The sequence below is a fragment of the Mercenaria mercenaria genome, chromosome 7, assembly GCF_021730395.1.
Source record: "Mercenaria mercenaria strain notata chromosome 7, MADL_Memer_1, whole genome shotgun sequence".
Lineage (NCBI taxonomy): Eukaryota > Metazoa > Mollusca > Bivalvia > Venerida > Veneridae > Mercenaria > Mercenaria mercenaria.
This window is the reverse complement of record NC_069367.1, coordinates 35,007,053-35,031,075: the sequence shown is the minus strand read 5'-3', so window position 1 is coordinate 35,031,075 and position 24,023 is coordinate 35,007,053. Positions and strand designations below refer to the sequence as shown.

Here is a 24,023-nt window from a genome sequence, read left to right as displayed (position 1 = left end):
CTCGGGGTGAGCTATTGTGATCGCTCACCGTCCGGCGTCCGTCCGTCCGTCCACACTTTCCTTTAAACAACATCTCCTCATAAACCACTAAGCCAATTTCATCCAAACTTCACAGGAATGTTCCTTGGGTAAAGCTCTACAAAAATTGTTCAAAGAATTGAATTCCATGCAGAACTCTGGTTGCCATGGCAACCGAAAGGAAAAACTTTAAAAATCTTCTTCTCAAAAACCAGAAGCCCTAGAGCTTAGATATTTGGTGTGAAGCATTGCCTAGTGGACCTCTACCAAGTTTGTTCAAATCATGACCCCGGGGTCAAAATTGACCCCGCCCCAGGGGTCACTTGATTTTACATATGAAAATCTTAAAAAATCTTCTTCTCAAAAACCAGAAGCCCTAAAACTTAGATATTTCACATGTAGCATTGCCTAATGGACCTCTACTAAAGTTGTTCAAATCATGACCCCTGGGTCAAAATTGACTCTGCCCCAGGGGTCACTTGATTTTACATAGGAAAATCTTCAAAAATTTTCTAAAAAATAAACCAGAAGGCCTACAGCTTAGATATTTCACATGTAGCATTGCCTAATGGACCTCTACAAAATTTATTCAAATCATGACCCCCGGGGTCAAAATTGACCCCGCCCCAGGGGTCACTTGATTTTACATAGGAAAATCTTCAAAAATTTTCTGAAAATAAACCAGAAGGCCTATATCTTAGATATTTCACATGTAGCATTGCCTAGTAGACTTCTACAAAATTTGTTCAAATCATGACCCCTGGGGTCAAATTGACCCCGCCCCATGGGGTTACTTGATTGTACATCGGAAAATCTTCAAAAATTTTCTAAAAATAAACCAGAAGGCCTAGAGCTTAGATATTTCACATGTAGCATTGCCTAATGAACCTCTACAAAATTTGTTCGAATCATGACCCCCGGGGTCAAAATTGACCCCGCCCCAGGGGTCACTTGATTTTACATAGGAAAATCTTCAAAAAATTTCTAAAAATAAACCAGAAGGCCTAGAGCTTAGATATTTGACCTATAGCATTGCCTAGTGGACCTTTGTTCAAATCATGACCCCCGGGGTCAAAATTGACCCCGCCCCAGGGGTCACTTGATTTTACATAGGAAAATCTTCAAAAAAATCTAAAAATAAACCAGAAGGCCTAGAGCTTAGATATTTCACATATTGCATTACCTAGTGGAACTTTGTTCAAATCATGACCCCCGGGGTCAAAATTGACCCAGCCCCAGGGGTCACTTGATTTTACATAGGAAAATCTTCAAAATGTTTCTAAAACTAAACCAGAAGGCCTAGATCTTAGATATTTGACATGTAGCATTGCCTAGTAGACTTCTACAAAATTTGTTCAAATCATGACCCCCGGGGTAAATTTGGCCCCGCCCCAGGGGTTACTTGATTGTACATCGGAAAATCTTCCAAAAAAATTTTAAAAATCATCAGTTTGACATTTGAAACATGTAGCTCATATTACTCTGGTGAGCGATCCAGGGTCATATGACCCTCTTGTTTGTTAGAGGTACGGAAAAATAAAAGCTCTTGCTTGAAAAATAAGTGATTGCATATGGTATTTTGATTGCCACAATGAATATCGTCGAGAACATGCGCAATTTTCTCACATTTTAACGCAAGGACATTTGTTGGGAAAGATATAAAAAGTAAATTCCTAGGCTTAGTCAGTTTGCAAAAAATATCCAAATAGATTTGCTGTAAAGTAATTAAACAATTATTTTAAGAACATACAAAAACACTGTAATGAGTCAATTGTTCTTAGCAAATTCGAATGACGGCTTTAGAAAAAAAAATGTTGTATCTAAGCTGCCCTTTGACATTTTGATTAAATATTGTTTTGCTTATTTTTGTCTTAGACAAAGTTAAATTTAAATTTTATCTCTGACCGATGGCTTATAGTATTGACTAATGACCGGCAAGCCATTCAATAAGTGTCTTATGACAGGAAATCAGAAATTGATCTTCACAGTTTTATTTTCATTCTGTTTTACTTATTAGCCTGATAGATTTGAAGATTGAATACTGCTTAAGCCGGTGCTAGGTGGCGTGGGCAGCGTTGCATTTTCCATTACTGCTCATGAACAGACTCAATCAAACCGAGTCTGCAATTTTCACTGTTTGCCTTGTTCTCGGTGCTTCCCAGGGATCTACTTTCCAGATTTTATTGAATATCGATCGCTCATATAGCACAAACTGCGGACCGGCGATTTATATGTCATGTTATATTTTTATGTCAACTTTATCTATGCAAGAGGGACAATTGTTATTTGTTAGATTAAGGTAGAACTGTTTGCAAACCAGATTGCAACTTTGGGAAGTGTAGTTGAGATCTGAAAGCAGACATACACCAAAACAGCAACAAATGCGAATTGCCACATAGGCGACTAGGGTTCAATACCCTGACGTGAAAATCTTTCCAGTATGAATTTTAAAGTCTAGTTATAATCGTATAATATCGTAATTTTAATGTTATTATTTTTTAATTTTGTATTTTAGCTCACCCGAACTTTGTTCGGGATGAGCTATAAGTATAAGTGGATGGTCTAGTTTCCATCGTCCGTCGTCCTGCGTCAATATTTTTACTTAAACATCTTCTCCTCTGAATCTGCTGGTCAGATGCCAGTCGCATCCTGGCATGGACCTCTATCGATTCAAATAGTTTCACCCCTTTTATGGGCCGAGTTTTTTTAAAAACAAAACGTTAAGCAACAACTGCTCATGAATCGCTTGATGGATCTGCATCAACTTAGTGTGTAGCATAGTTATTAGGTTTTCTCTCAATTTTGTTCAAAAGGGGGCTCTTGGCTCCTTTTATGGGCCGCTAGAGGTAATTTTCATTGGATCTTCATCAAACTTGGTTTGTAGCATTCTTGTATTGTACTCTCCAAATTCAATTGCTGTTTGGCACTTTAGAGGTCGCTAGAGTTAAAATAGAAAATAGCCTTTAAATTACTTCTTCTGATGAACTGCTGGCTTGATCTTAATCAGACTTGGCCTGTAGCATCATTCTAAGGTCTTTTCCCAAGTTTGTTAAAATGGGGGCACTTGGCCTCTATGATAGACGGCTGTAGCTAAAAAAAAAAAAAAAGAAACTTTAAATGACCCTTTCATGAAGCGCTTGATGGATCTTCATCAAACTTGGTCTGTAGTATCAATGTCGTTGTTCTGCCCTGGTCCCTTTTACAGGACGCAAGAACTTTTTGGGCATTATAGTAAAATATAGAAAAAAAAGTTTAAATAATTTTGAATGAACTGCTTTTTGCGAAACCTGGTTAGAAGCAAGGTCAGATGGTCAAGGTCCTTTTCAGTTGAGCGACATAGGCCTATTTTGGCCTCTTGTTTCATTATTATTTTAATGTACATGTAAATTTCATTTAAATGCTAAATATCATTCATAATGCTTCATCAGAGGTAAGTTATGTCCGGTGTGTCAGTGGATTTCTAGAGCCAGAGTCCATATTAATATTTTTTATCCAAGATTTAATGCAGTTATATAGCTTATTTCATTTAAACACGTATAGGAGATATTGATTGTGTATTCTACATAATATTGCATACTTATTTAAAGAAAGCGTTATTTCAATACACAACATACATCCATAGTTTTTCATTTTATCTAAATCTCCCATGAGAATATATAGATTTACGCAACGCTATAGAATAAAGTACTTAAAAAAATAGCGCCTCTGTCGAGAATCAGTCCCACACCCACAGTGTGAAACGAACACTTCTTGGAAATATATCATCTGTCATTATCTTGCTAATAGCTTTCTATTATGATCTTGTTAAAAGGGGTGCATATACCAAAAAGATATTGACTGAATGGCGAACAGTGCATATCATGATCAGACTGCACTTCTGTGCAGGCTGATCATGATCTGGCACTTGTCGCAAAGGCAGAATAAGTCATGTCCAGCATTATAAGGATTAACTTTTAAAGAGGTAAAGTAATCAGTTGTCCGTTGAGATAACGCAGTTCGTACAGCTGCTTTTGCTGTATATATGTGATGATGTATATGCAGACGTCTATCAACTACATGTTATGTAACATGTACTGTTGAACTATGTGTCGGCCAAGAGTTTTATTACACAATTTAGCGAAGGTTAACACTTCGTAAATTTCTCGAACATGACCCTAACGTTGCATTTCTATTGACAACAACTTGCAGAATCATCAACAGACAACATGTCTAGAGGACAGTTCGTCTGAGACAATATTGTTGCCAAATGTCAACAAACTTCTTTTATTCGTTCATAGACATATTACACATAAACGCAAATAATCGTACAGCCAAAGTTTCGTTTTTATCACTTTTACTAGAAAAGGTAACAAAGGGGAAAATATACTGAGCGCTCTAAGTCAAAAATATTGCCATTATAAGATGTATTGTGTCATGAATATTAAATGATTTTTCTGGAAATAACATTGTTATTTTACATTGCATCTTAGCGTTACACAAGTAAATTGTTTTCTAAAATCATTAACAAATACGTTTATCTGCACATATGTTCATTGTTATAGAGGATATTACACGAGTGTCCTTTCATACTGAGTTCATTAAATGAGTTGCCGAGAATTTAATCAATTGTTTCATAGAGCATAAATATAATTCTAATATGCTTGTCTCTGTAAAAACACGCTTACGCTAGAATGACGTCACGTTAACGTGCGGTGACGTCGAAGTTTTTGTCGCGACCAAGAAAGAGCGCTACTGTTTTGGATTAAAGGCATATTAGAACTGAAATAATTTATTGCAAAACCGTGTTTTATCACTATTTATACACTCGGGCGGTAATGCGCCCTCGTGAAATTATTACGCCCGACGTATTACCACCCATCGTGCATAAATAGTGTTAAAGCGCTCTTTTACTATAAATTATTTCTTAAATAAACGACGTCAACGTCAAAGCTTTATTGCACTAGAGTTTTTTTTTCAAATTTAGGTAATGGCTATTACACTCGTACGACGACAAACGTGTGATAAAATGAATTAAATCTAAATTCTGTTTTCAAAATTTACTTTATTTCTTGAAAAATAGTTCAGTCGACTGTAAATAATTAACAAAAGCTATGTTGCACTATTGTAAATTTACTGTAACAGTCTTATATCTAATTTTCATCAAAGGCATTAGTAAAATCCATCCACATAATTACAAAGGTGAGCAAATAAGATGCCTTTATAGTAAGACGGACTTTTAGACCAGGTATAGAGGAGTGAATGCGAAAGAGGTCTAAGTGCATATGAATAAATATAGTAGCACTTAGACTTTTTTCGAATTCATCCTCTATATATAACTGAGTCCCTAGATGAAACTTTATACTTAGAACGCAACCAGATATATGAATTATGATTCATATGACATAGGTCTATTATGTTATTGTTTACACGAATGAATGACGGGCATGCGAAGTGTCATCTTCTGATCAAAGTAAAATCCACATGCCAAAAAAGAAAGCATTTTACCTCATGACAAGAAAAAAAAACAGTTATACATCCTACAGGAGGATTTAGATTGACTTGTACCTCTGTCTTCTACGCGTTATAAAAAATCGAATATTTAATAGTAAGAAGGATCACATTTTTCCCAGTTTCTTTTCATAATTAAACTAACGCGATCAAGACGTGTAAACCTTCTGAAGGAATTAACGGGTGAAGATAAAGACAAAGAATTTGTTTGCACCTTGCAGTTAAAATAAACTGAAAAGTCCTTTCAATTAACTGATAAATCTTCTAAAATGAGTAAGTTAGATTTTTCAGTTTTAGTTTTTTGTTTCAGGTTTTACACAGTTAGCTTTTTTTTATGCATTTTTAATAACCTAATTTTTGATGTATACAAGTAGTATATAAAAGACTTAAGTACAGTGTATTCTATGTTCTATATAATTATTTTCATGATTTTGTCAACGCATGTCAAAATGTTCTGAATAAAAGATGTATACATGTTTCGTTGTTATATTGCCCAATAAACATCCACCATTTCTTTCTCACTGAGCAATGAGTGGTCATATTAAAGGGTTCTAATCAAACTTTAGTATAATAAAGTAAAGAGAAAAGCTTTATTTAACATAGCATATGGGCAAGACTGCATAGTATTTGCATTTGCTTCACATGCAATTCATAGTCTTTGACCAGGCAACGCCAAACTGCTCTGTATCCAAATAACCGGCCACTTGTTTGCACTTCACTGTCTACAAATTAACTGTTCACAAAGGCAATAACCTCGTCAACATGTCGTCGATGTAAACCGTTATTCTTCAGTATTCTTTTCAGTTGTCTTACACATTGAAGAATTTTATGTCGCACAAGCAGCATGCAAAAAAAATTCTTCCCGTGCTCGAAATACACCAGCATTTGTTTAGTCTAGCCTGGCTCCCTGGCTGCATGGTTATTTTTTATATAAATACTGCAAGCAAAATAAGAAAATCTTAAGCCTCTTAAATAGCACATTTTATCTGATGGCTGAACCATATGTTCGGAGTCAGGGGCAATAAAACATGTCAATGTAGAAACAACCTGCTGGAGTTACTTCCCTCTTAATGAATAAACTTATACATGTGTAAATAAGAACAAACATAGGGACGGGAGCCAGTCTAGTTTTAGTCTCTCAAGTCTTGTTTCAGATACAGGCATATCTGTAGGAACCACCCCATTTGTAACAGAGAAATGCACATTCCCTATAGTCAAAAAAGGTCCGCATAATAGACAACTATGGAAGCCCTGGAGGGACAATTGATTTCCGTACTTCCCACTTCTGACTTCTAACTTTTGCACTTCTCACTTCCAACTTCTTGACTTCCTACTTCCTACTTCTAACTTCTGCACTTCTGACTTCTAACTTCCACACATATGACTTCCAACTTCCTGACTTTCGACTTCTGATTTCCGACTTCCACACTTCTTACTTCCGACTTCTTGACTTCTTACTTCCTTCTTCTAACTTCCGCACTTTTGACTTCTAACTTCCGCACTTCTAACTTCCAACTTTCTGACTTTCGACCTCTGATTTCCAACTTCCACACTTCTTACCTCCGACTTCTTGACTTCTTACTTCCCTCTTCTAACTTCCGCACTTCTGACTTCTAACATCCTGACTTTCGACTTCTGATTTCCAACTTCCACACTTCATACTTCCGACTTCTTGACTTCTTACTTCCCTCTTCTAACTTCCGCACTTCTGTCTTCTAACTTCCACACTTCTCACTTCCAACTTCTTGACTTCCTACTTCCTACTTCTAACTTCCGCACTTCTGACTTCTAACTTCCACACTTCTGACTTCCAACTTCCTGACTTTCGACTTCTGATTTCCAACTTCCACACTTCTTACTTCCGACTTCTTGACTTCTTACTTCTAACTTCCGCACTTCTGACTTCTAACTTCCGCACTTCTAACTTCCAACTTTCTGACTTCCGACTTCTGATTTCCAACTTCCACACTTCTTACTTCCGACTTCCTGACTTCTTACTTCCCTCTTATAACTTCCGCACTTCTGACTTCTAACTTCCTGACTTTCGACTTCTGATTTCCAACTTCCACACTTCTTACTTCCGACTTCTTGACTTCTTACTTCCCTCTTCTAACTTCCGCACTTCTGACTTCTAACTTCCACACTTCTGACTTCTAACTTCCTGACTTCCGACTTCCGAACTTCGCACTTCCGACTTTACCAACTTTCCCTCTTTGGAAGTCGGAAGTAAGAAGTGTGGAAGTTGGAAGTCGGAAGTAAGAAGTCAGGAAGTTGGAAGTCAGAAGTGCGGAAGTTAGAAGTCAGAAGTGCAGAAGTAAGAAGAAGGAAGTAAGAAGTCAAGAAGTCGGAAGTAAGAAGTGTGGAAGTTGGAAATCAGAAGTCGAAAATCAGGAAGTTGGAAGTCAGAAGTGTGGAAGTTAGAAGCCAGAAGTGCAGAAGTTAGAAGTAGGAAGTAGGAAGTCAAGAAGTTGGAAGTGAGAAGTGCAAAAGTTAGAAGTCAGAAGTGGGAAGTACAGAAATCAATTGTCCCTCCAGGGCTTCCATAGACAACTGATGTATTACTTTTGTCGTTTTCTCCTTGTGTCTGAACATTACAAAATAGAGTTCAGTTAGTTTAATTCCGACAAGATATGATGCTTATTGATTCACTTTCCAGACCACTTCATGGTACAAAAATGTAACTGGTGTCCTAACGATAATGGCGTTGCTCGCAACCACAGCGGGACTTGAAACATATAATACTTAGGCCTATTTCTAGACGGGCATGTTTAGAGTGTTTGAAATGGAACTGCAAAGTCACAAGAAGAAGGAAGGATGAGGGAGGGAAGGACTAGCAAAATGAATAAATATACATGTACTCTATGTCTGATACAAATAAAATGATAAATTCTGTCTTTCATTTTCTGTTGCCATCCATCTTGGTTGATATTTTCTTCTGGTGCAATACTGCGAAATAAGTACTGTAGTTCTAAGTGATAAGTTTTAAGTGTTAAGTAATAAGTACTAAATAGTAACTACTAAATGTTAATTCATAATGTCCCGCCAGCGCTTCCGTAGAAAACACTACTTGTCCTTTTTAAAACAGTCCCACTACAATAGACAAATATGCAATCTGCAAAACATTAAATAAAATACACAAATATTAAAAATAATGTTTTAATGGGATAATTATGTTGGACAATAACAATAAGCTTAAACAAAACATACGACAAAGTTCCCATTGGGTTGGTTACATTCATTTGAGATATCAATGAATAATACAAAGGCCTAGTTTGAAAATAAAAGTAGAGAAGAAAGAAAGACCAATGCAGAAAGCTAACAAGTAATTATCATACGTCACATTACAATTTATCTAAAACAAAAATAAATATCCAACTAGAAATGCTATGGTCCAAAATCAAGCCTCTCCAACTGCAACCCACAGCAATGCACGCATAGAAACGCAACACAACCAAAACACGCACACACAAAAACGCAGTCAGAGCAAAACATACACACAACTATGAAATGGAACACGGTGATGCGCAGTCTTGCAACGGTCAGTAGCAAGATCACCACCTGTTATGGTAAGGTAATCCCACAAATGTACCAAAGTCACTGGAAGGTCAGTAAGTGAATTCCTTGGCAGCAGACGGCATCAAATGTAAAATGGTCCTGCAAATTGAAAGAAAAACTATAAACGCTTGTACTCAATGCCTTTGCTAAGACGGGATATCAAGAAAAATACCATTAAAGCCATGACGCAGCCAAATATCTTAACAACTCAATCACTGTGAGATTTGAGAACTACTTGGAACTGTTCATATCTTTACATTCGATAATGACACGGTAAATGACATCATATACGACATTAATTAGCGACAAAGAATAGATATTATGCAGAAATCCGTAGAAATATTTTTTGTAATTGTCATACTTGACAAAATTATACTTGACAAATACAAAAAGGACAGGTAAGAGTCCCGTTGAAAAACCTTAATATGTAAAACTGTCTCCATACCAACATGTACGCTAATTAGATAAGCAATATCTTTCTTACTTTGTTGCATGATAGTTAATGTCAGATAGAGATCGCTTTGTTGCATATATGTAAATACCACTTTATTGTTGGATGCTCTCAGTTTCATAAACAGTTGGCTCTTTAAACTGTCCTCTTATTGGTCCATTCTTCACATCTATTCCAAGCGTGTCCAGAGCTTTCTCTAGTAAAGGCTGTTCAAACACACCCTTTGTTGTAACTACTGTTACAATGATATCTTCTAGGCCTGTAGTTTCAATCCTTTGCAAATGCCAGATGATATGATTTCTTAAAGAGTGAATGTCGTTTCCGAAAATGTCTAACACACATGACAGGTCTATTTCATTTCGTTCTTTATAAATGATACTTCCAGACAAAAGACCTTGTACTTCAGATGCATTTTGTGGAAGATTTGAATCATTTTCTTGATGTTTTGCCTTTTTATCAGTTTCCTGTCTTGTATCCGTTTTATTAAGCATGACATCTGAAACGAAGACTGTGTTCCTTCCATTGAATAATGGGATATTTGTTTATTGAAAACGAAATGGTACCCAGTCCATAATAACACGTCCTTCCGGAAATAAATAATTACTGTATGGAGAATACAGGAATTCGGATGGAATAGTGTCTATTACTTTTACTTTACAATCAGATGTTTTCAACGTTAATTCACTTGAAATGTTGCTTCTCTTATACCTGAACTTCTGTAATGGCTGAAATAGTGAAAACAATTTTTCAAGTTTTATTGCTAACTTCTCCGTGTGCATATTACGTAGCCATGTGATTACATTCCAGTAATAATGAAGACACATTATCAGTATTTGACAACTCTTATTCAAAAACGTGAAAGAAGGAATATACATTAAATTTCAACTTATATATATCTTGCAATGGATTACTACGTTTATTCAAGGTCAAAATGCAGTTGCACATTACATATCATTAAATTATCACGTCATATTTAGTATCTAAGCTCTGGTGTTTGAGTCTGTTTTGGCGCATCGGAACCTAGTCTATTATTAAACAGTACCTAATTATTTCTAGCTTATATCAAATGTTATCATGTTTTTTTTCATGCACGATAAACATACAGATTATTGCACATAAATGAACAATACTTTGATAATCATATATTCCGTAAATAGACTGTGCTATAGTTGTAAATAAAATGTTATCCAATTGTAATTAAAGGTCCAATACTAAGGAAAGTGAACATTTTAATTTCTTTTAAAAAGCACAGAAACTATTTCATTTTATTGGAAAATGAAAGTTGGTATGTAGAAATTTAAAATATATAGCAGTATATGTACAATTATTTTTCTATGAAGTATGAATAAAGTTAAAAAGACCTGGGGGGTCATTCTGTCGATTCATTGAAATTTCAACATAATACACATACATTTCTTTGAGATCCAAAGACCTTCTGTAAATTTTGACCTGCCAATCTTCATTATTTAGTGTCTTGCAGAAGTCTATGCACTGGCTATGAAAAAAATTGCCAACTCACTTTCCCTTAGTAATGGACCTTTAAACAGAAAAACAAGAAAAATATATGAGCCATGCCATGGGAAAACCAACATAGTGGGTTTGCGACCAGCAAGGATCCAGACCAGCCTGCGCATCCGCGCAGTCTGGTCAGGATCCATGCTGTTCGCTTTCAAAGCCTATTACAATTAGAGAAACCGTTAACGAACAGCATGGATCCTGACCAGACTGCGCAGATGCGCAGGCTGGTCTGGATCCTTGCTGGTCGCATACCCACTATGTTGGTTTTCCCATGGCACGGCTCATATACATACCTTCGATGTAATCTGCTTATAGGTCCTCAAGAAATTCTCTGATGGCACCTGCACATGATCTCTAAACTGTGCATAACGTTGAGTAACACTGTCACTTTTTTGAATTTCATCTACCGCATTCAGTAAACGTTTAAATACATGTTTGCCTTGATGACCTGGACAAACTCGACCTCCCATTATTACAGCGGTCTCTCCATTATCCACACGATAACAAGCTACATATGCAAACTGAAAAACGTTTTACAGAACATATACATATATTTTATAAAAACCGCTCACCCTTCTTAGCTCCATAGGGAGAGCGCAGATCTACGGATCGCAGGGTCGTGAGTTCTATCTCCGGGCAGAGCGTATGTTCTACATGACGATTTGATAGAAGACATGGTGTCTGAAGTCATTTGTCTTCCACCTCTGATTCATGTGAGGAAGTTGACAGTTACTTGCGGAGAACAGACTTGACGTCAGATTCATGTGGGGAAGTTGGCAGTTACTTGTGGAGAACAGACTTGACATCAGATTCATGTGGGGAAGTTGACAGTTACTTGCGGAGGACAGACTTGACGTCAGATTCATGTGGGGAAGTTGGCAGTAACTTGAACAGGTTTGTTCTGGTACATAATCCAGGAACACTGGTTAGGTTAACCGCTCGCCGTTACATAACTGAAATACTGTTGAAAAAACGGCGTTAAACCCAAAAACAAACAAACAAACAATTCACTTGAGTACAAAGATGTGTAAAACAACTACTAAAACAGGTCATCACGATGGCTTAAGGTACAAAACAAAAGATACACATATTATGATAAAACTGTACATTTATAAGTATTAGAAAACATCCGAGCAAGCTGATCACGGTCTGCACTGTTCGCTATTCTGTCAGTAAATTTTCAGTGAACACCCCTTTAATGTACATAAGGTACTGCCCAAAGTGTATGATGGACCATCCATTTTAGAAATTTTAGAAATGTAGCAGGGTAAAGGTGTCAGTTATAGTCCTAGTTTAGAATACCTGTTCAGTACAATAACTTAAATTTGATGAAGATGAACTTGAACACAAAAGCAGTTTATTAACGCTTACACTACAGCTGCAACAATTAGAAATCAAAGCGCTGAAAGCACTGAAGGACGGTTGTCCTGGAAAGTGGCAAACCAAAATGAACATTGTCGTTATACATGATAATGCTCAAAAGTCACACTAGAGTTCACTTTAACAATTAGATATATAACAGTAGGAGGCCTAGGTTTCTATTGTTCCTAGTGGGGCAAAAGTGACAGATACAGGCTTCATCACTAGACACCATTGCCACAAAGAAGGTTAAGGTAAAGACTCGTTTCAAACGTGGTTATAAGAGAAAAGAAAGGACATTGTACATTCTATAAACTTTAATTTAGTAATAAAACAATGTTAGACTAGTTTAAAGTGCTCTAAAATAAAATAGGATTTTCAGTATGAAATCATTTACAAAAAATAGTTTTATGCACTACACATCTGGGCTAACATTCTTAAAGCATCTTTGTGTTTTAATTAATTGTTTTCCTAACTTTGTTTCCTTTCAATTGAGAGAAACTTTAATCACATGACACCTGTTTAGTAGAGTAATATACATGTTTTACAAGCTGTTCAATTTTTAGTTGAAACAACTCTTTCTTCCTATGATTTTTTTTTGGGGGGGGGGGGGGGGGGGGTGTTGTTTGATTTTTTTTTCTCAAAACGGAAAGCTAATAATTGTATATCGTTAGGACACCAAACACATTTTTTTGCAATCTCGCAAGGCTAATGATATCTGTCATGTGTTTACGAATCGGATAGAAATATTCGTCCCGAGGGCACCTGCGCATTGGGCGGTAATGAGGCTTGCCGAATTACCGCCCATGCGCAGGTGGCCGAGGGACGGATATTTCCATCCGATTCGTAAACACATAACTGATATTATTTCTTGCATATCGTCTACATGTTAGCATTTTATTTTGGCAGATTATTTTTCTTGCATACCGTATTTTACAAATAACAGGTAGAAATATTTTCTTTGTAGCACTCTTTCTTATAGTAGAGCGCGGGAAATTAACGTCCGTAAGCAGAAGTGACGTCATGATGTTTTGCGTTACGCACAATAACAAAGTTTCACTTAAGTTTTATCGTTTGTAGCGTAACGTTATGTTCTTATGGTAAACTAACGTATTTTGAATCGAGAAATATATTATAAGGAATGGAGAGAAACTATCAAGGTACCTGCTTTTTTCGTATTTTTACATAAACAATATATTATCAGTGCATGATCCACTAGGTGTCATTAACAGCACGAGAGTCATCTGGCATGGGGGTGCCAGATGGGTTTTGCCGGTAAAATCACCGGAAACGCCAGTCCGGTGTGCAAGAAATACGTATATGGCACGCCAATTGTCCAATAATAACGTGAACCAGGTTCACGGTCGAACAACTAGGATTAACAATCGGTAAACTAGGTTTTTCGAACATAAAACCAGGTTTTTCGAATACTAACCTATATTTTCGAACGAAAAGATAAGATAAAGGGCGTAAACCATTATAGTTCATGCCCCTGAACCCAGGTTAACGTTCGATGAACTTAATTCTATTGAACTATGAAATTCGGTCGTTATTCTTAGTTTACTAGCTGTAACGACAGATACGTATTAGACCTTCCTGCTCATAGTAAGGTGGCAGTAGGACCCCTCTGACAAAATAGATTGGAACCGCGCATGTCTAAAGCGTAACATATATTTTTTCGTAAAAGGGCCGGACAACGAGTAAAACCTACATTTTGCATTTTTAAGGTCACTGATTTTTAACTATACAATAACATCTTTGACAGACGGAGGATTGGAGATGAGCACTGGTCTTTCCCATGTATGATGTTTCGGTAAACCGTCTTTCTGTGAAAATAGCCGAAATATTGTTGAAATCTAAAAGTAATCCAAAAGAACATAATAAAACTAGAAAATATGTTGCAAGCTATCGTTGACTAATCTGGTGAACATGATAGATCCATCATCGATCTCGTGTAAAGACGTGAAAATTCCAAATGTAATAGTATTTAGTGCCTTTTAAGTTTAATACAGATAAATTGTAGCTGAAACTTGGACCAAAAACTTGCACAATATTCAAGATGACGTATTTTTGTGTAAGTTTGCTGTTATATAACCTGTATAATGCGCACATTTTTGTTTAGTACTTGCACTGGGATAGCGGAGATCTACGGAGTGTTCGATCCTCGGGCGGGACGTATGTTCTCCGTGACGATTTGATGAAAGACATTGCATCTGAAATCATTCGTCCTCCGCCTCTTATTCATGTGGGAAAGTGGACAGTTACATTCAGAGAACAATTTGTACTAATACAGATTCCATGAAAACTGGTTTATTCTTAGGTTAGGTTAACTGTCTGTCGACACATAACTGAAATACGGCTGAAAAACGGCGTTAAAACCAAGACAAACAAACACCTTTTAGACATACAGTGCAAGAACAATACAATTTCAGCTTTAGAGAGTTTATGTTCGGATACGGATCTCGCTAAAGTTATCAAATGCGACCATCAAACAATAGAAATAACGCCTGACCAACTTTGCTAACTAGAGCTAGATACTCCTGTGAAGAAAATCAAAATTCTGTCTGAAAAGAAATTCAAAACAAGAACTTTTTAAAAAGTTATTAATCATGCAGAGATTTACACAGAAAAAAAACACTACACATAGAAATTCTCGAAACCCTATGTTTAGTGTTCCAAACTGCTAACAGTCTAGATCTATGGTTTTTTAAAGGTTTATACTTATCAATTCTTTAGAGTAGGAGTGGAATATAAGTTCTCGTTTGTACAGCAACATTTTTTTTCCTAAATGTAGATCTAAAACACTGGTCAGTGATTTCAAATAAATTGCGGATACAATATATGTGAATGGACAGCGTAGCAACAAATGCTTTTCAAACAGTTCACGCCTGATAATTTGGAACCCCTCTTTTTATAGTTTAATGAAGATTCTATTCAGACTACTGTATGTATGAAGTTGATCCACATTGAAATCAAACACCAAAACAAAACCGTTTTCGAAACAAAATTATTGTGACAATATTTGCAAAATTCATGTTAAATTCATTAGGAAAAAAAAACTGGTGAAATTAAAAAAAATAATAATATGTTTTCAATCGGGTTCGATCTTCAACCCTTTGGTGTGTAAAGCGAGCGCGCTACCACCAAGCTACAGCCCTGCAGGATTATGACAGTGAATAAATATGTATATATCTATACATAACTGATTTCAGTTCCGACAGCATACGTTGAAAATAAAGATAAATCAAAGAAATATAAAATAAATTATTTTATAGCTCTTTGTGTAAGTATATCGGGCACTGTTTTTTGAATTATCAGACACTCATTTACATTGTTATTCTCAGTTCAAAAGAATAAGCGGGTCGCTATAATCATCCGTAATTGGCGTAAACTGCAAGCGTCTATTGACTCCGATTCAAACAAACATAATACTGTTAAAGTATAGAACTTGTTTATTTCAACGGGTTCAATAAATAAAGGGACAACTTTTAATACGACTGTTTTTGTTACAATATTTTGGTAGCTCTCTATCACTCTTGATAATAGATCTAATTTTGCAGACTCGCATTTTTTCAAGGCGACTCATGAAGGGAACTATTTTATTTCAACGGAGTTTTACTAGATCTTGAAGTGATTAAAAAATGGATTAAGGGAAAATATCGTCTATGTAAATTTTTGTGCAGGGGTGGAAAGGTGTGGGGGGTGAGAGAGGGGGGAGTGTGGTTGCACTGGCCGATTTGTCTTCGACAACCGTCCAAAAGTCAATACATGAGGCAAACACTATTTTATGATAGATGTCGAAAGCATCATGCTTTCTTAGCCCTTACTCTGCTAAATTTCTAAATAAACTTGTCCATCTTTAAATTTGGACAGTACCATTAATTCTTAATAGAGGTGTTTACCAAAAGGATACTGACTGAATGGCGAACAGTGCACATCATGATTTGACTTGTCGCTAAGGCAGAATCAGTCGTGTTCAGCTTGATCAGGGTTAATATATTAGAACATTGAACAAATGAAAGATGCTGTCATTTTTCTTTAAATTTTGACGTATTTTTAGTATTGAAAATACCTAGTTTTATTAACCCCTGAAAATATATAAATTAACAAAAGAAGTAGTAAATAAACTTTAGTTGAAAGTACAGCTAATAATGTGTTCTATCAGATAGTGGAACTTGATTAAAAGAATTATAATATGTTGCACTATCCTAATTTAGACAGTAAATGAATTTCATTTTTTTTTCTGTTTTTACAAGACTTTTTTGTTTAGCCTTTATCTTAATATAAAAACTAATGTAGTAAACCATGATAAATTATTTTGATAGTTCAAAGACATAAAACAGACTAATAAATATGATATTTAAAAGATACACAATGACCAGCTTTCCGACGAAAATATTTATCTTTTCATATTTACTTCAAATACATAAAATCTTCATTAAATGTTTTCTATTTTACTGAATATATAAATTAAATTTACATATGGAATTACAGTCATTATAAAATGTCATGCAGTAATGGTTGATTGTTGAAAAACAGCCAATATAGATACAACACATGTATATCTATACATGTATACAGTATTTAATGCATAGAACTGTCAATATACATAAACTCGTTTTTACACATAAAATATGAAGTACTTGTTCATATTTTCAAATCTGAAATTTGGATCCAATATACCTATGTATATTAACATGTATTTCAGTAGTGAACATTTGTCAACTGGTAGCATTTAAACCCTCTATTTCAACAGTCATACTGTGGAGATCATTTTTATTTACCCTATCCTGTCATGATGAAAGTATATGTTTGTTTGTTTTAAGCTTAACGCCGTTTTCCAACAGTATTTCAATTATGTAACGGCGGGCAGATAACCTAACCAGTGTTCCTGGATTCTGTACCAGTACAGACCTGTGCTCCGCAAGTAACTGCCAACTTCCCCACATGAATCAGAGGTGGAGGACACAATGTATTTTATTTCAGGTGATAATATAACATTATTTATTAATAGCTGTCTTCTCAAATCAATCTCACCTCGTAAGACGTTATTTGCTGCTAAGACTATGTCTTTCTCTGTATGAAATACATTTGCTATGCTTAAGATGCGCTTGAATGTGATTCCTCAATTAAGACTAGATACCACATTTGTACCGTAATGCCTATAAAATGTATTGTTTCTGATGGAAAGTGTGCTTTTTAATGAATGTTCAAAGCTGAAGCCGGTGTCACAAATTAAAATATATTTGTTATTTTATACATGTTACATAAATTTCTCTAACAAAACAGTACTTACAATTTTTCCATTTTCCGTATAGACATATGGCGTCACATTCTCGCTGTTTTGAAAATAATCATAATATTCAAATAGATAATCCAACCCGTCAAGCATTTGTAACACAGCTTGCTTGTCGTCCGGCGTTGCCGTACGAACATTGTTGCAGTACTCCATTATTTTATGTAAATTTATGTTTCTCGTGATGCTTTCTCTACATTATTCAGTTGACATGTGTTCAAATAGATATATGTTCAAAATGTACTCCGCAGCAGTTATCAGCTGAAATGTATTCAAGGTATTTACATACATGTACATTACGTGTGCGTATCACAGTGCATAATGATAAGGGGTTTGTCGTGATAACGTTAACGTTGCCGCCAATTTATGTATACGTCGGACGTCAGATATTGACGTCATGTTGTTGAGTTGTTTATGCAGAATTGAATAAAGGATCGAACTGTTAAGACGCGTAGTACTCTATCTTACAGAAATTCCATTATCGTATGCACATTTTTCTGGTGCCGTGACCAAACAACAAAGATGAATTTACAGAAACATATAGCACAGAGAAATGCTCAGAAGAATGTTATAGACTATTATTTAGCGAGAATAGAAGACGCCAAAAGCGCCGAGAACATTTCACTGATCGATTTCAACGGAATATTTGAAAAACTCGCGTTAAAAGTGAAACAAATGGAAGAAATGAACGAGAAGATTGCAAATCTTACGGACAGCGAAGAAATTAACGAAGAAATTATACAAACCGAAAAGTATATGTTGGACTTAGACCTTAAAATGAGACACCTTAGTGACTTTAGAGATAAACAGATTCGTACAGATGTACAACAACCGCAGTTTTTCCCCACTGATGGTCAGTCAACTCTTCATGTGGAGTCGCAGCAGACATTTTCCTCTGAATTTTCGCAGTCCACAACTGACAGATCGTCACAGAGCACTTCCGGTTTTCAACAAGCACAGTTGAATGTAAATGCACATCCTTTCGTCAGTCAGAATGTAAGTAACAATTCATTTCAATTTCATAGACTGCCAAAGTTGTCTCTACCAAAATTTAACGGTGATATTCTTAAATGGCAAGGTTTCTGGGATTCCTTTGAATCAACCATTCACCTGAATACCAATCTCACAGACGTACAGAAGTTTACATATTTACAGTCTCAGCTAGAGGGCGTTGCAGCACGTACTATAGACGGTTTTGCCTTAACAAATTCCAATTATTTGAGAGCCATTAGTTTACTTAGAGAGAGGTTCGGACAACAGCATAAGATTGTACATACCACCATGCAGGCCTTGATACAACTACCGGCGCCATTGAACACGCTTAGCAGTTTACAAGCGTTCCATGACAAAATGGAAACGTACATTCGAGGGTTAGAATCAATGGGGCAGAATCAAGAAAGTACGGAAGCCTGTTAGTGCCAATAATTTTAGACAAAATGCCACAAGAGGTCAGAAAAAATCTTGCACGAGAACACGGCGACAATGACTGGAAGTTAGAAGAACTTAGGAGTGCCCTGAGGAAAGAAGTCCGGATACTTGAAGTCGGAATTCAAAGCTATACACCGGAAATAAACGATTTCATACCGACATCGTCTTTTTACACTGGAGCGTTATCAAAGCAAAGAAGAAAGCAAAATAAAGACAAAACAGAGATAGATTTCAATACAAACAGAAAAAAATAAATCAAATGATATCATTTGTGCATTCTGTGAAGAATCACATAAATCTATTGACTGTACAAGGTTTCCTGATACGCTGTTAAGAATGCAGAAAGTGAAAGAAAAACAATTGTGCTTTAATTGTTTAAGAAAACACCGGGTCATAAACTGCACGTCACAAAGAAGATGTCTGGTCTGTAAAAAGAAACATCATACTAGCATATGTAACAACAAGAGTAAAGAACACAACAGTGGCGGGAATGTTCCGGATGTACAGCCATCAAAAACCGGAAACGGCAGTTCTACATTCATCTACCCAAGAAACTTCCCATGGTGTTTTACTGAAAACAGCCATTAGCAAGGTGACTTCCGGTAACATAACAAGGGATACTCATATCCTGTTTGACGAAGGAGCACAGAAGTCATTTATCACCGAGACGCTAGCACAAGAATTGCAACTATCCACATCCGGTACAGAAACCTTACACTTAGCAACGTTTGGTAACCAAGAACAACAACTAAAACATGTTGATTCCGCAACGGTGTACCTCATTACAAACCAGAAAAAGAGAATACCGATCAATGTATTAATAGTGCCTACTATATCAGTACCTATTAGTACCAGTCTACACAACACAGCGTCCCATTTACCTTACCTGAGAGGACTGAACCTGGCACATCCGGTTAGCGGCGATGAGGTATTTACAATTTCTCTGCTGATAGGAGCTGACCATTACTGGGACGTCATTGAAGATCATATTATACGCGGATGTGGACCAACTGCAGTGAAGTCCAAGATCGGATATCTTTTGTCGGGACCTGTGAATGCATACTGCAACAATACTACTAGTAAGATGAACCACATATTTAACGTTATGACCACACGTGCACGAGATGAAAACGCTATAGAACGTTTCTGGTCGCTCGAGAGCATAGGTATCACTCCGTGCAAAGACGAGCATGAGAAGACGGATTACTTGGTGCAGTATCAGCAGACGTCAATTGAATTTACAGACGATAAGTACACTGCAGCCCTTCCATGGAAATTAGACCACGACCCACTTCCAACAAATTACAACATCACAAAGAAAAGAACTGAGAGCACGATTCGCAGACTTAGCCAGGAACCTGATATGCTAAAGAAATATGGTGAAATTATATCAGAGCAAGAGAGACGGGGATTTATAGAAAAGATTAACGATGTTGCACAAACTTCAAATGCAGTCCACTATATTCCCCACCACCCTGTGCGAAAGGAATCATCTACCACTCCTATTCGTATCGTGTATGACTGTAGTTGTAAACAGTCATCTAGTCAACCTAGCCTGAACGACTGCCTGGAGTCTACAGCACCTGTGCTGAATGAATTAACGTCTATATTGATGCGATTTCGATTGAAAAAGTACGCTGTAACCACTGACATAGAAAAAGCTTTCCTACATGTGGGACTACAAGAAAAAGACAGGGATGTTACCCGGTTTTTGTGGCTCACTGATCCTAGTGATCCTAAATCTCAACTTTGCACATACCGATTCAAAGCAGTGTTGTTCGGCGCGACGTGCTCACCGTTCATTCTTAACGCCACTATTCTCAAACACCTGGAATTGAACAAAACAAACAAAGCAGCCGAGATTATAAAGAGAGATTTATATGTTGACAATATACTCTCTAGTTTTGAAGAAAAAAGAGATCTACTCACCTATTTCCGTGATGCACGTGATCTGATGAAATGTGCCAGTATGAACTTAAGATCGTGGTCTTCTAACAACTCCGAACTAAAAGCTATCGCCACACGAGAAGGAGTCATAGATAGAGATGAAGTAACAAGGTACTAGGTATGTGCTGGAAACCGGAAACAGATTCCATGGCATACAGACATCACAAGATACCAAAGTTAGACTCTGTAACCAAGAGGGACATTCTAAGATATTCATCACGAATTTATGATCCACTAGGTCTGTTAAGCCCGGTAACAGTAAGGGCAAAATTACTTCTTCAGCAATTATGGAAAGATAAGTTTGATTGGGATGTACCGTTACCACTAGAGGTGCAAGATAAATGGAACAAGCTGGCTGAAGATCTGAACACAGTTACAGATACAGAGTTTTCCAGACAGTACATACGGCAGTCAAAGCATAAACAGACCATAAATAATTCAAGAACAAAAAGTACTCTCCATGTATTTGTCGATTCCAGTCTCAAATCATATGGAGCAGCAGTATACATAGTGAACGCAGATGGATCTAGATTGGTGATCGCGAAAAATCGGGTAGCTCCCGTGAAACCCATGACATTACCACAGCTCGAACTTATGGCCGCAGTAGTCGGCGCCAGATTAGTTCAACACGTACAAGAATCCTTGAACATTTCCGACGTCATCTGCTGGTCCGATAGCCAGATTGTGCTTCATTGGTTATCAACATCTAAACCACTGAAAACGGTTCGTGCAGAACAGAGTGATAGAAATACAAACACTTACTAAAAATTACCCATGGCACTATTGTCCAACATATGATAATCCTTCAGACCTTCTAACTCGTGGTATTCTGCTGACCAGCTCTTACAGAACGACCTATGGAACAGTGGGGCCGTCATGGATACAAAACCAGTCCAACTGGCCTGTTTGGAAACCAACAGAGAATGAAATGCAGACGACAACAAAAACGCAGACGACAGTTTCGGATATCTCGTTGCCCTCCGATGCCACAAAGATGAGCGTAGTATGCAGTATAAAGTGTAGCACAAATGAAGGCATCCATCAAGTAATCAACATAGAGAAATACAGCAAAATACTTCAAACTGTTACGTGTAACTGCCTACTTATTACGATTCATAAGCAATTGCCGAAATACACAGACAAAACTTACCGATGAATTAACGACAGCAGAAATCGAAAGAGCAGAGATAAGGTGGCTAAAATGTTGCCAAGAAAGTACTTACCCAGATGAGATGTCCAGTTTGAAGTCCAATACCACCAAAAGATTACCACTTGTCAAACAATTGCGTTTATTCGTAGATAAAAGCGGTATTATTCGTTGTGAAGGACGTATACATAACGCGCCATTATCCGACGTCACCAAATTCCCCTATTTGTTACGAAGAGACATCCACTTACACGCCTGATTGTACTAGACACACATGAGAACCAGTTACATGCAGGAACGAACGCTACTGCTACCCAGTTAAGGCAGAAGTACTGGATCCCAGCTACCAGGCAGTGCGTAAAATCTATCCTCAGGAAATGTACAATATGCAGACGAGTACAAGGAAAGCCGTATAGAGCGCCAGATCCACCACCATTACCAAAAGTAAGAGTAGAAGAGTCTCCACCTTTCACTGTGACTGGAGTTGATTACACAGGTGCGTTATACGTAAGAGACCATTCCGGAAGCGTAATAAAAGTATATATATGTTTATTCACATGTGCCAATTCTCGAGCCTTACATTTAGAGGTTGTACCAGACCTGTCCAAAGAGTCATTCCTACTAGCTTTTAGGCGTTTCGTAAGCCGGAGATCAGTTCCGAGGGTCATGATGTCAGACAATGCTACAACGTTTACAAGTGCTTCAGAAAGCTTGAAACATATTTTCCAGTCAACTCAAGTCAGAGAAACATTAAGCAGAAAAGGCACAGAATGGAAATTCATTCCCAAACGAGCACCATGGTATGGAGGATGGTGGGAGCGACTAATAGGTCTCACAAAAATAGCGCTGAAGAAAGTTGTAGGATGCTCCCTTGTTACCATGGAAACACTTCAAACGGTAGTTACGGAGATCGAAGCCATGCTGAACGACAGACCGTTAACTCAGATGTCATCAAGTGTCGATGACATGGACCCACTAACACCGTCACACCTTCTCTACGGCCGGAGACTGACGTCACTTCCGTATAACACAACTACCTTAGACTTTGAAAATTCATCCAAATTTGACGAACATTCTGCGGTTACAAAACAGGCAAATTACAATCAAAGCTCCTTGACCATTTCTGGAAACGGTGGAGAATGGAGTACTTAACAGCATTACGTGAATCTCACCGTAAATCAGGAACGAATGAACAGATGATAGCCGTGGGTGACGTAGTACAAATCCACGATGAATGTCCACGGAACCAATGGAAACTAGGCGTTGTTGAGCAGTTAATTACCGGAAGAGACGATCGTACCCGAGCTGCTACAATTAGAACTGCGAACGGAACTACAACCAGACCAATAGTGAAATATACCCACTAGAATGTGTGAACTATAGAAACACTTAAACATTACGAGTGTAATGTGAAGAGATGTCAGATTCATTAATCATAGTTAGTTATTATTGCGAAGTGGTTCATTTTCATAAATTCGCGAATATACTGTGACAGTTAAAAAGACACGCTAATTTGAAGTTTATTTTAATTCAAGCATGTTTAGAGTTGTACTATTCCTTAATACGAAACCGTGACTGGTGCATTCTGCAGGATATTAAATGTGACTTTTTTTTGTAAATTTTTAGATATTTCCTTTATCTGAGCATTCATTTTATGAAAAGACACTAGAGATATCATTATGTCATGGTGTTTTGCAAAATATATCATTTAGCGGCCCCCAGGATGTCGTGATAACGTTAACGTTGCCGCCAATTTATGTATACGTCGGACGTCAGATATTGACGTCATGTTGTTGAGTTGTTTATGCAGAATTGAA

The 24,023-nt window shown here is 37.0% G+C and overlaps 3 protein-coding genes across 3 annotated transcripts; 2 read left to right on the top strand and 1 right to left on the bottom strand.

The window, feature by feature from the left end:
• Positions 1 to 9,435: 9,435 nt before the first annotated feature.
• LOC123555942 (histidine N-acetyltransferase-like) lies at positions 9,436 to 17,873 on the bottom strand. The gene is made up of 3 exons (XM_045346530.2): positions 17,685 to 17,873; positions 11,323 to 11,550; positions 9,436 to 10,236 (listed from the first exon to the last, which is right to left on the bottom strand). The coding sequence occupies exons 1-3, from the start codon at positions 17,838 to 17,840 to the stop codon at positions 10,054 to 10,056; spliced, it is 567 nt and encodes a 188-aa protein (XP_045202465.2). The 5' UTR covers positions 17,841 to 17,873; the 3' UTR covers positions 9,436 to 10,053.
• Positions 17,874 to 18,206: 333 nt separating this feature from the next.
• On the top strand, positions 18,207 to 19,100 carry LOC128558227 (uncharacterized). The gene has a single exon (XM_053547103.1). It carries the CDS (start codon positions 18,207 to 18,209, stop codon positions 19,098 to 19,100), a length of 894 nt encoding a protein of 297 aa, XP_053403078.1.
• Positions 19,101 to 19,602: 502 nt separating this feature from the next.
• Positions 19,603 to 21,177, top strand: LOC123562060 (uncharacterized). Its single transcript, XM_045354714.2, has one exon. The coding sequence runs from the start codon at positions 19,603 to 19,605 to the stop codon at positions 21,175 to 21,177; it is 1,575 nt and encodes a 524-aa protein (XP_045210649.2).
• The last annotated feature ends 2,846 nt before the right edge of the window (positions 21,178 to 24,023 follow it).

What these genes read in the sequence shown, in the direction of transcription:
- LOC123555942 (XM_045346530.2), bottom strand. Translation starts at nt 17,840, where the DNA reads ATGGAGTACTGCAACAATGTTCGTACGGCAACGCCGGACGACAAGCAA. An exon ending in ATACGGAAAATGGAAAAATT is followed by an intron (nt 11,551 to 17,684) that starts GTAAGTACTGTT and finishes AACGTTTTTCAG; the next exon opens with TTTGCATATGTAGCTTGTTA. An exon ending in ATAAGCAGATTACATCGAAG is followed by an intron (nt 10,237 to 11,322) that starts GTATGTATATGA and finishes TCACTATTTCAG; the next exon opens with CCATTACAGAAGTTCAGGTA.
- LOC128558227 (XM_053547103.1), top strand. Translation starts at nt 18,207, where the DNA reads ATGAATTTACAGAAACATATAGCACAGAGAAATGCTCAGAAGAATGTT.
- LOC123562060 (XM_045354714.2), top strand. Translation starts at nt 19,603, where the DNA reads ATGTTCCGGATGTACAGCCATCAAAAACCGGAAACGGCAGTTCTACAT.